This window comes from Malania oleifera, chromosome 5 (genome assembly GCF_029873635.1).
Source record: "Malania oleifera isolate guangnan ecotype guangnan chromosome 5, ASM2987363v1, whole genome shotgun sequence".
Taxonomy (NCBI): Eukaryota; Viridiplantae; Streptophyta; class Magnoliopsida; order Santalales; family Ximeniaceae; genus Malania; species Malania oleifera.
Genome location: NC_080421.1, coordinates 95,585,579 through 95,598,926, shown reverse-complemented (window position 1 = coordinate 95,598,926; position 13,348 = coordinate 95,585,579). Strand labels below are relative to the sequence as shown.

Sequence of the window (13,348 nt, the reverse complement as noted above, 5' to 3'; positions counted from 1 at the left end):
GAGTATCAAACACTTTTCGAATAGAATGGCAGTCCACCTTGATATGTTTGGTATGCTCGTGATAGACGGGATTTGTAGCGATCTGAATAGCACTCCTATTATCAGCATGAAGAGGAGTGGGAGTAGATTGAGGAAAACCTATTCAGCAAGTAAGCCACGGAGCCACACAATCTCCGAGCAGGCTGCTGACATGGCACGGTACTCTGACTCAATCGATGATTTGGAAACACGCTCCTATTTCTTACTCTTCCAAGAGATAAGGGAATCACCAAGAAACATACACCACCCGATGACAGACCGGCAAGTATCAGCACATCTTGCCCAATCAGCATCACTAAAAGCCACAAGGCGAAGAGGAGTACCCGTAGAGAAGAATAATTCACGGTGAGAGTAACCCTGGAGATATCGAATAATTCGGTGAAGCGTTGCAAGATGAAGGTGTCGAAGAGACTGCATAAATTGACTGACTTGCTGGACAGCAAAGGAGATGTCAGGTCGTGTAATAGTGAGATAATTGAGACTACCAACTAACTATCGATACCCCGTGGGATTAGGAAGGAGATCCCCTTCCTCGCGTCAATAACATTCACTTCCAAAGGGGTATCCACTGAAGAGGAGTCCTGCAAACCAGACAAGGAAACGAAGTTGTCCGTGTATTTATGTTGATATAGGAAAATGCCAAATGAATCAGACTGAAAGGAAATACCGGAGAGGACCAAGATCCTTCATATGGAAGGAATCATGAAGATGCTGCTTGAGTTGATCAATGAGAGCAGAATCAGTCCTAGTGATGATAATGTCGTCGACATAAACCAGAAGAAGAATGATACCAACAGAAGTCGTACGAAGAAACAATGAGGAATCATACTGGCTTTGGATGAAAGAAAACCGAAGTGAGGTAGCTCAGAACTTATCAAACCAGGCTCGGGAGCCTATTTCAAACCATATAGAGAGCACCTCAGCTTACACACATTCGATGTCGACGATGAGCAGAGGCCAGGAGGAGGTGTCATGTAAACATCTTCCTGTAAATCCCCATGAAGAAATGTGTTCTTCACATCCATTTGGCAAAGGGACCATCGCTGAGAGGCTGCAATAGCAATAAAATAATAGTACGCACATTGGTCATTTTAGCGAAAGGAGCAAAGGTCTCCTCATAGTCAACCTCATACTCCTGACTGTTACCAATAGCAGCGAAGCGAGCCTTATAACGGTCCACAGACCCATCATGCTGAAGTTTCACAGAATAAAACCCACTTACACCCAATTAGCTTGATATGAGAAGGACAAGGGATCATGTCCCAAGTCCGATTTTGTTGAAGAGCTTGAAGTTCTTCCTGCATAGCTTTTCTCCAACACTCATGTTTATCAACTTACAAGTAGGAATTAGGAATCGACACAGTTGATAAGGTAGCCTTGAAGGAGGTATGAGGGAAACCATACCTATCCGATGGATGAGAAGCACAGCCAGATCGTCAAGGAGGATGCAAAACAGGATCAAGATCAGGTGGTAGATCAGACTCAGGAAGGGGCAGAGTTGGTTGACAACGTTCATACACATAACCAAACTTGAAGCGTTCAGGAGGGCATATCAAATCATTAAAGTGAGGAAGAACAGAAACTACATGAGATGATGTAAGAGAACTAGGAAAGAAACATTGATGCTCAAAGAAAACAACATTACGAGGATATATGAAATTTATTGGAAGAAGCATCATAGAACACAAATCCTTTTTGAGATAAGTTATATCCCATAAAGGCACATTTCACAGATTGTGCAGAGAGTTTGTGACATTGATGCGGAGGTAGATGCACAAAACAGACACAGTCAAAAGTGTGCAAGTCAAGAAAGCTAGGGTGCTATGTATGCTGACGATAGTATGGAGAGTCAAAATTTAGCACTTTAGAAGGCAACCTATTAATCAAATACACTGCTGTAGCTAAAGCTTCAACCCAAAATTTAGGAGGAACAGAAGATGCAAGTAACAAGGTCCTAGAAACATCGAACAAATGTCGATTTTTGCGCTCAACCACGCTATTCTGTTGAGGCGTATAAGGACATGAGCGGTGAGAAGCAATTCCTTTGTGACGAAGAAACTGTAGAAATTCATGAGACATATTTTCTCCACCTGATGCAGATCGTAAAGTCTTAATGCTAGTGGTTAATTGATTCTCAACATATGCTAGAAACGATTTGAAGACAGCAAAGACTTCAAACTTATAGCGGAAAAAATATACCCAAGTATACCGACTATAGTCATCTATGAATGTCACAAAATATTTATAATGAACATGAGAAATGACAAGAGTAATGCCCTATACATCACTATGAACTAGGTCAAAGAAATTCTTTGCCCTAGTCCCGAAAGAAGGGAAGGGAAGAATCTTAATTTTTCTTATTTTACATGTAGAACAATCAAAAGACAAAGCATGAGACAAAGAAGAATCTTTTTTTTTCCCCAACAACTAGAATTCTGCAAATGAGATAAAACAACATTGTTTGGATGGCCTAAACATTTGTGCTATACTTCACAATTATTGGAAACAGTAGTACAAGCCAAAGAAATGATACTAGGAATGGAAAAGTCTTCGCTATTGTCCTTCCCGGCACCGGATCCTGCACATGACAACCATCGTGAGAAAACTTAACATTATAATTATCATCCACTAATTGTCCAATCGAGATAAGACTCATAGAAAGCCCAGGTGATACAAAAATATTAGTAAGTGATGGTGCGATATCACCAACCCCAGGTTTTGGTAAAAGATGGCCATTAGCAACTTGAATATTAGAAGAACTAGTGTACTTACAAACATTGCTAAGCATATAAGGAGAACTAGTCATGTGATTGGATGCAGCGGAATCAACAAGCCAAGATTTGATGTAGGACGAGAAAGGGTGGCCTATGTCCTACGGTTCAACCCTCACAAGCACATACATTCGAAACACTTTAAATTAAGAATTAGATTAACAAACATAAACACAATAAATCAGAGGACATTTCACTATTGAGAAATTTTGAAAGGTGTATGATGCTGTCCAAAATTTAGTCCCAATTGGTTCTTTCACAAAGGTATTAAGTTAGATGCAGCAAGGATGTTATTTCAATATTTCAAGAATAAAATTGTAAATTTTGCACATCAATATTCCACAATTGATTTCAAGCTAGCAAGCTAAAATATTGAAGTCTATGGATGCAAAGGCTTATCAAATATGAAATTTCAGAAATTGAAGATAAGGCTTTAACAAGATTTAGTAAAGGTTCTAACAGATACTGATTTACCAAGAGTTTCAATGGATGCTAGACGTTGCCCAACACGCAGCTGGATCACACCGCAAGTCCTTGGATCAAGCTTGTGAGATACCAATTGAACACATCAATGCAAAGGATTGGTGGTGTCTGTGTGGTAATATGAAAGTTCTGGCCGTGTGGATGTAACTTTGGTGGTGGCCCTGAGAGTGAGGGAGGGAGGATATGGAATTGGAGTTGCTGGATAGGTTAGTAGTCTCTCACCACCTGATCTTCGGAGAGGACGACGTAGCCTCTCACTACACAATCACAAGGATGGGACAAAACTATAACAAGCTTTAGCAAAGGAAAATTTTTTCAATATCAATACTTTTCTCTCTACATAGTTCTTACAATGATGGGGTATGGGGGGACAAAGACATTAAACAACTAACAATTCCCACACAAGCATGGGAGACAAATAATAAAGACACCAACTTACTAGACATAATAAATACTCACACAACTTACAACACTCCAACTTACAAGACATTAAATATTAAACACAACTTACTAATACACAACTTACTAAGGACGAGCACATGCAAGCAATTTGTCTTGCATGTTTACAAATTAAATACAAAACAAAAGTCAAAGGGAGGCCCAATTCTGTGTGGGGCCCAATGGAGCTGTGTGGGGCCCACATGACCGTGTGGGACCCACATGGGTCTTGAACTCGGACTTGTGTTGGCATAACAACTCGGGTCTTCTCATGCTGAAAATTTTCAAGATATTCCATGTATACCTGCAAGAATTATAAATCAATGTGGACATCGGGTGGCCGTCCACGTGTCACCTTGTCGGCGAAGGACAAGGGTAAGGGCTGCTGGTCCCCATCAAGATTGAGAGGGTATAGTACCCTTACCTTGCAGCCCTAAAGCGGAAAATGCTGATAAAATTATTTGTTGCACCATTTCTAGTGTAAGGGTAGGTGTAGCAGTAGTGGAAGGTGACATTGGAGCGAGATTTTGAGTGCTAGTTACCCCATCCGAAGTGTGGCTAGTAGCAGTAGCATGATAAGCATTCACAGGTCAGTTTTGAGGACGTCTTGGGCATTCTTTGATTATGTGCCCCTTCTGTTTACAGTAGCTAGAGAAATTTTTAGCACAATGGGCAGCAATGTGCCCATAATCTTTGCAACTGTAGCACTGAACCGTATGCATGTCTCGACCCCTCCCCTTGCCTTGAGCAGCGTATGCGACAACATTCTCTTGTGGAAGCGAAGATTGAGTAAGACAACATTGTTCCTCTCGAAGAAGTGCTCCAAAACACACGTCAAGAGATGGTGAAGGATCCCTGTGCATCAGGTTGGAGTGAATAGACTCGAATTTTGGCCTTAGTTTCATTAAAAACTTGTCTCTTTTGCTAGCTTCATGGACTGCTTGAATAGCAGAGAGAGAGTCGGCCAACACGTTGGCATACACAATGTCGGAAAAGTCAGCCCAAAGATTTTGAAAACCAAAAAAATATTCCTGAACAGAGAGTGTACCTTGGGAATAGGCAGCAAGATCAGTTTCCAGCTGAAATCGCCTTGCGAATTGATCTTGATAGACCTTTTTCAAGTACTTGATTTAGCCATCTTGTAGGGCTTTAAGTTGAATATAAGTAGTGGATCAACATACCCAAGAATCCAAGTCATCATGTGAGCATCTTTCACCTTCCATTGAACCAACTTCGTAGGCTTGGTAGGTGCTGGATCACTACCATCAACATGACCCCACAACTCCTTTCCCATGACAAAAAGTTGAAACTGAAACTCCTAGGAAACATAATTCTTCCTTGTAAATTGAGTTTGAAAGACTTTTGAGTTCGAGTTGTTAGCCATAACTAGAATCTCTCGAAATTCACCAAAAAACTGCAAACCAGAAACCGCACCCAAGAAACCAGAAAACTAGAGCTTAGAACCACGAAAATTGGACCAAAGACAAGGTTGATTCAGAGAGTGGCTCTAATACCATGTCAGATTTGCTCGATGACCCTCAATCTAGTGGTCCTTTTCTTATATAGAAGTCATTTTCCCTAATTACAATATGTCCCTTAATTACAGTAACTTCTAATTACAGCATCTCCTAACATTAAGCATTGACCCCTCATTCAAAAAAAATATTTACAGATTTGTTTCCTAAATAACTATACAACTATTTATGGTAGGTTTGACAAATTTGTTTCCTAAAGAAATGTAGAACAATTTATGGTAAGTTTGTTGTCTATCCTACTAACACTTATATGAAGCAAATCATAAACTTCACTTTCAATTATTTAAGAACAATCTTCAAGTCACCTATCTTGAATATCATGAAAAAATGAAACAAATTTACTTGAAAAACTCGCAAATAGCAACAATAAAACCTGACTTTTGATGTTGGCAGTGACAATTTCTAGGATTTCGTGCCAAATTATTGCGCTTGCCATGGTTTTAAATCGTGGTTGTGGGTAGTGTAATGTAATGGTAGGGTGTAACGGGAAGTGGGAGTAACGGATGTTACATAACGGGAAGCGGGTGTAACGGCCGTGAATTTTTTTGAAGCACGCACAACCTTGTGCATATTAGTGTACTTGCAAGTTTTAAGCTTTTAGCCCTTCTTATAAAGAGTTTTAGTGTATTTTGGATCCTTTAGTTCAAGTAACTAAGTTATTTGGTAAGGGCAACAAGTTTACATTTGTTTTAAACCACCATTGATAGAAAAATTACGTGTGTGTGTGTGTGTGTATTTATACTTCTCATTGTGCTTATGCTCCTCAAGTTGGCTTAGTAAAAAATCTTAAGAGACAATTTTGGGAAGATATGGATAGTATTATACAAGGCATACTAGGGACTGAGAAAATATATATAGGAGGAGATCTGAATGAACACATTGGAAGAGATAATAAAAATTATGAGAGGATACATAGAGGATATGGATATGGAGACAAAAATGAGTCTGGGGAGATGATCTTAGACTTTGCTATGTCATATGATTTTAGTATAATGAATACTTGCTTTAAGAAAAGAGAAGAACACTTAATAACCTTTATAAGTGGGCAAAATAGAAGTCAAATAGATTTTTTTTTAACTAGCAGGGTAGATCGTTTATCATACAAGGATTGTAAAGTTATTCCAGGTGAAAGCCTAACCACACAACATAGAGTCTTAGTGTTAGATATATGTATTAAAAAATGGAAGAAAAAGGATAAAATAAACCAGTGTAGGAGAACTAGATGGTGGAACCTAAAAGAAAAAAATATAATAAAGTTTAAAGATAAAATGATCAAAGATGGGGATTGGACCTTAGAGGGTGGGATAGATACAAATACTCTTTGGAATAGATTAGCTAGCTCTATTAAAAAGATAGCAAAAGAAATTTTAAGTGAATCAAGGGGAAGATTCTCGAATAGCAAAGAGAGTTGGTGGTGGGATAAAAATGTACAAAAAATCATAAAGACAAAAAGAATTTGGTATAAAACATGACAAAAATGTAGAAACGGAGATAACTTTGAAAAATATAAGGAGGCAAGAAAAGATGCAAAAAGGACCGTTAGTGAAGCTAAATATAAATCATTTAATAGTTTGTATGATAGATTAGGTACAAAGAAGGGGAAAGAGATATATTTAAACTTGTTAAAGCTAGAGAAAGGAAGAGTGAGGACTTAGGAAATATAAAATGTATAAAAAATGAGGATGATATTGTCTTGGTTAAGGACGAAGATATTAAATAAAGATGGGGAGGTTACTTTAGTAAGTTGTTTAACGAAAACCAAATAGAAGGCTTAAACTTAGAATTGTCAAATGAGGAAAAGACTAAAAATATAAGATTTATTCGCAAAATTAGAGTTAACGAAGTTAATTTTGCACTAAAAAATGAAAAATGGGAAAGCTATGGGACCAGATAACATCTCAATTGAAGTTTGGAAATGCTTGGGTGATAACGGAATTATATGGTTAACTAATTTATTTAATACAATTGTAAAAACTAAGAAAATGCCAGATGAATGGAAGAAAAATACTTTAATACCTATATACAAAAATAAAGGAGATATTCAAAATTGTAATAACTATCGTGGAATTAAACTTATGAGTCATACGATAAAACTATGGGAAAAGGGTAGTTGAACGAAGATTAAGGTTAGAAACAAAGATCTCAGAAAATCAATTTGGTTTTATGCCTGGGAGATTTACCACAGAAGTTATTTTTCTTTTAATAAGATTAATGGAAAAGTTTAGGGAAAAGAAGAGGGACTTGCATATGATATTTATTGACCTTGAGAAAACATATGATAGGATACCTAGGGAAGTTCTGTGGTGGGTTTTAGAAAAAAAGGGTGTATGTTGTAGGTATATTGATGTCATTAAGGATATGTATGATAGAGTAATGACTAGTGTAAGGACTATAAATGGAGAAACTAGAGAATTTCCAATTGCCATAGGTGTATATCAAGAATCTACTTTGAGTCCTTATCTTTTTGCTTTAGTGATGGACCAATTGACTAAGAGTATTCAAAAGGAGGTTCCATGGTATATGTTGTTTGCAGATGATATTGTATTAATTGACGAAATTAGGGACGGAGTAGAGGCTAAGCTAGAATTATGGAGAGAAGTTTTGGAATCTAGAGGCTTTAGGATAAGTAGAAATAAAACAGAATATATGAAATGTAATTTTAGTAATGATAGAGGAATATTGGAGACAAAGTTAAACTTGATGATGAAAAAATAAATAGCACTTGTAGATTTCGATACCTTGGATCTATTATGCAAGCTGAAGGAGAAATTGAAGATGATGAAATGCATAGAGTTAAAGCAGGTTGGTTAAAATGGAGAAGTGCTTCAAGTGTGCTATGTGATCGTAGAATACCCTTAAAATTGAAAGGGAAGTTTTATAAGACAGCTATAAGACCAGCTATGCTATATGGATCGGAATGTTGGGCGACGAAAAAACATAATATCCAAAAAGTAAAAGTTGCCAAGATGAGAATGCTTAGATGAATGAGTGATATAACATTGAAAGATAAATTAAGGAATGAATATATTCGTGGTAAGTTAAGTGTAACTCCTATGGAAGATAAGATAAGGGAGGGACGACTCAGATGGTGTGGACACTTGCAACATATGTCTTATAGTGCACCTGTGAGGAAGAGTGATTTAGTTATTATGGGGGGCAGTAGAAGGGGTAGGGGTAGACCTAAAATAACTTGGGAAGAGATAGTGAGTAAGGATTTAATATCCTTGAATCTATCAAAAGAAATGGTTCATGATCGCATAAATTGATGGAAAAAGATTCAAATAGCCGATCCCACTTAGTGGGACTAAGGCTTGGTTTTGTTGTGTTTTGTTGTATTGTTCTTATCTGTTATAAATTCGTAGGTGTGCTAAATTAATTAATAGAACAAAATACATTATACACTCCATTAATCTATTATACACACAGGACATACAAATAATACAAATATAAAATAGGTAGAAAAGAAAGATAATTGAAGTTGAAAAATATAGAACATAAATATCACATTACTAATATTATAAAAATAAAATATTTACCTAACTAGTAATTTCAAATTGTTAATTAATGCATCTGTTGTGAGTATTTAAAGAAATAGTAAATTTTGTATCATTGTCATCCTCATTATAATCTTTTCCCCCTCTCGCCACATGGTATATTGAGAATGATTTATGAAAGAGAGGGAAAAAGTGAGAAGAAAAAGTAAAAAATAAAATAAATTTTTTAAAGTAACAGGCCTATAGCGGTTATGTAACAGCTGTAGCGGCTTACGTAATGGTCATAGTTAGTAACGGGTGCTATGGCCGTGATTTTTCTTCTCACCGATATCACGGTGTGTAACGGTATCGGTAACCCAAAAAACCTTTACGTAATGGCGTTATGTAACGGTCATGGCCTTTATTTAAAACCATGGCGCTTACACAATTTCAAGTTAGGAACCAAAATATCATCCTGCAAATCAAAATATCACGAGAAAACACCAATTTCTCATGGCTGGGAATCAATTTCTTTTGATTCCAGCAGGAGAGAAGTCCGGCAGAATGCCACTCACAGTCACCGGCACATGGGGCGCGTGGGCCACCAGAAATGGTGCTCCGGTGATGACTTTTCCGGTGAGGGTAGATCAGGGGTTGGGGAATACAGGTTCTTGGATCTAGGTAGTGTTAGTGGAGAAGAATGAGATTTGTAATACTTGTGGTTGCGTAATGCAAATGCAGTGGCAACAAGCGATGCAGCAGGTGTAGTTGCAGCAAAAACCTGATTGTCCATTGCCAGTGAGACATCTTTGTATGGGGACTACAACTTCAATGCTAAAGGTGGCAAGGATAGTAGGATTACTAAGGGAGGGGAGTGCAGTGAAGGTGGGAGGGAGAAGGTTGGGGTGCCTGACCATCAATTTGGACTTGGGTCAACTGGATGAATGGGCCAAAAGTCCAAATGTTTTAAGTTGTGACCTGGCCCACTCCCCTGCCCAACAGACCTTCAATAAAAGCCAACATTCTCTTGAAGCTCATAGAAGTTTAGATCTTAATGGGCTTCCTTGCCAGGCCCAAATTTCTTATCATCACAAAGGTCTTGAGCCCACTGATTTTAGAAGGGGATTGTAAAAGCCTCATATGGCCAACTCTCATATGGAGACAATCCTCTCTTTTTTGCAGCACATTTTTAATGCTTTATTGCAGGAAAGTGATTCAAAGCATTCCAGAGTGCGGCACAAGAGGGTTTTGTATTGCGGCACCAGTGCAGCATACAACCAAGGATACTAGCAACTCGGTTAGTGGGAATTCACTGGTGCTCCCAATATTAAGATGAGGGCCTGATCAAGAAGTTGCCCCCAATGTTAGCTGAGGGAGCTAGGCTGGTACTATGGGTCATGAAGGTGGTATGGATGATATGCAGAGGTTGGCTTTTGATGAGGGGGATAATTCTTATGGTTAGGGCAGGAATTTTGAGAAGATATATGTTGAGATAATTCTTCTAGGAAAGTGTAAAAAATGTAATAAACAATGTTGAAAGCAATTGTGTTGTGAAATCCCAAAATATTCATAAGGGATATACAAATGTGAGAGTAGTAAGGCCAAGGAGAAGGAGAAATGGGGTAATATGTTGGATGAGTATAGTGTTGATATAAATGAATCTAAGGGAGGACAGCTTGCTTTAAGAATTTGGATGAGATTTGGAATCAGCATGGTTATAATTCTGAATCTGATTTATTTGGGGATTTATCATATGTGCCAACATCTTTGATGGAAGGTTTAGAGCATCCTTTTAGAGGAGGATGGTTTGGGTAGGGAGCAACAATGTGAGGAATGGATTTTGCCCACTCCAATTGTTGAGTTGATTGGAAGGACTTAGAAGCTCAACAACTGGTGGATGAGATGGGTTTGTGGTTTTTCAGTCTTGAAAGTAACGAAATTTGCTTTGATGGAAGGTAAAACTTAATTGAAGTGACGACATGAATTAACAAAATTGAAGTGTTTTGGGAACTATGAGGGCAAGGGCTTAAAGAGAGGGTCTCTTATGTGACTTGTTAGTTAGGTTTTATGTATTTGTTTATATTTTATTTTTCGAGGTTGCACTAGTCCTCTTTTTCGTTGTAATCTCATCCATGGTCTTAAAGCATGGAATTCTTTAGTCGAAACTTTTGTAGTCGAAATTGAAATTTAAGAACTTGATCTTTTCTTCCTTTTATTATTATTTAAAAAAAAAAAAAGAGGATATGAGAACACATGTCTTTCACTATAATGATAAGAAGATCGTTTAGAAGCCTGCTTTACCAACCAACCAAAATAAAAAATCTAACAGTATTGATCATGCCAAAGTTACTTAACTTGAATATACTATAAGCAAGGAAATGCTTGTATTTGAAGGCATCAAAAGTCTTTAGAACATTCCTATTGTTGAGTTTGTCACTCCCAATGTGTTCATTGATGCCAATTCTCAACTCAAGTCTTTAGAGCTACTAAAGGAAGGTGGTTTCTTGCATCACTGAAGCACCAGCTCTCAAAAAGTCCAAGTTTATTGCTTCTTATTTGTGAACCTCCAACATTGCAAAGATTGAGGTCAAATTTTTCCCAACTAGGGGAATATTGTTGGTGGACAAGAAGCCATACCACAGGTTGACTCTTGTTGGAGACTAATTCAGAAGGATTGAATCATGGGATTGTTGTGTTTAGTTAATTAGTTATGCATGTTTAGTTTAGTAGTAAGATTATGTGTATTTGGGGGGTCTGTTTGTAATAAATGTCATTTAGAGGCTCATTTACAAATTCTTTTATCTTTAGGGATTTATATGTAATTCATGTAATCTAGACTTATAATTAGGGTGTGAAAGCCATGTCAGAGGTAGTTTTTTTGATGAATTTGAATTGATAAGGGAAAGTGTGTTTTCTCCCATATCTCCTTTTCCTCTTCCTTCTTCCCCTCCCCTGGAGTACCTGCTCTGCTGTTATGTTCATTACCCTTTTCTCTTCTCTCTCCCAAAGTCTCTATTGGCTGTAATTCCTTGATGCTTTTCTGCACCAATTCTTTTACATAGGATAAGAAGTTGGACCATGGATAGACCCTTTTGGAGACTAATTAAGAAATGGATTAAGGATGGTTGTTTTTGGTTAACGAACTAGCTTATTGTGTGATTTTTGTTTAAATAGCACTGGAATTTATTTGTAATTTTTGGGGTTTGTTATATCTAGGTATTCATGCATGTGTCCTATTTATGTGTAATTCTTGTAATTTAGTGTTTCTTATAGATAGTGTGGTGAAAATTAGTTTCCAACAAGGGTCTATCCATGGTCCAGCTTCTTGTCCTCCCATCATTTCCCATGGGCATGGCTATCCATTAAATAGGACAAGGCTCTCTCTATCTCTGAAATGATGGTTGGTGCCACCAACTCACGAACTCTCCCCTCTTCTCTCTTTCCCATGAGATGACCATTTCAAATTCTCCCTCATTCACGAATGACTGTCTCTTTGAGAATTGTAACTCTATATCTCCCTCTCTCTGAATCAATCATTAATTGATGTTGGTCGAAAAATGATGCCCAGACATTCAGATCTTGTTCTTATTAGTGGAGTTACCAGAATTGACTGCAGAAGCAGAATTTTTTGCTGGAATCGCAGAAGAAACTGGTTGGGCTCTTCACTTGGTGATTCCTGATGAGTCTGGTGGATCACTGGAATTTGCCTACTTGAGCTTTTTTTTTTCCCCCCTGGTTTAATCGATTACTGGGGAACAGCCTGTGAAGGTATTTTAAGAAGAATTTGAATAGTGCTTGAATATGGAATTTTGCAAGAATCTGATGGATTAGAATGGAACTGGGTTCAGAATTGGTGAATGAATTCAAGCAATATACTGGTTAAAATTGTCTTCGCATTTTTGGGTTAAATTGAACACCATCAAATTGAAGAAAATCATTATAAAAGAAGAAAAAGAAAAAAGAAACCGAAGAAGAAGCTGCCTTCTCTCTCAAATCTGCAATTTTTTTTTCTTATGTATTTTGTTATTTATGAGGCTTTGCCCTGTTTGTGCCAAAAGCTGAATAGATTAATCCTATCATATTCAATCCAGCCCCCTTCAGGCCCTAAATAAGTTGTGTTCAATCCTAGAAATTATTGTAATTTGTTATCAAATGCAGGTTATTAGATTTTGTTACCGTAATTGTACAATCATACCTTTTTCGCTCATATTATAGGAAGAGAGTGATGAAAGAGATGCTAGGAAGATGAGTAAGGACAAGAACGGAAGGAAGAGCAGGTCCAACAGTTTGAGAGACTTATACGAGAGGAAATGGGAGGAGGAAGAGAAGGCCAGGATCGAAAGAGAAGCAACTATGCAAGCAAAGGAGGAGGAAAGAGAAAGAGCCATAGCTCGGAGGAAAGCTATGAGAGAAAAGATGTTTAAGAAGACACATTCGGGTCAGCCTCAAATGAAGTACAGGATTGAGCATCTTTTACAAACTCTTCAAGGTTCTACAACTTAGACATGCTAAATGTTCATATGCAATTGTTCCTAACTCGGTAGCGTGTAAGCTTGCTGCCAAACTTTAAAGTTGGATATTTTGCTTATTGTAAGATAATGTTGCTCCA

The 13,348-nt window shown here is 37.6% G+C and overlaps 1 protein-coding gene across 1 annotated transcript in view; it reads left to right on the top strand.

Moving 5' to 3' along the window:
- The window catches only part of LOC131155695 (uncharacterized), a 28,376-nt gene extending 15,028 nt beyond the window's left edge, over positions 1-13,348 (top strand). Inside the window, exon 3 of the mRNA XM_058109007.1 lies at positions 12,955-13,348. Within this exon, the coding sequence (XP_057964990.1) occupies positions 12,955-13,242 (288 nt within the window). The 3' untranslated portion in view covers positions 13,243-13,348. The remainder of the gene's footprint in view (positions 1-12,954) is intronic.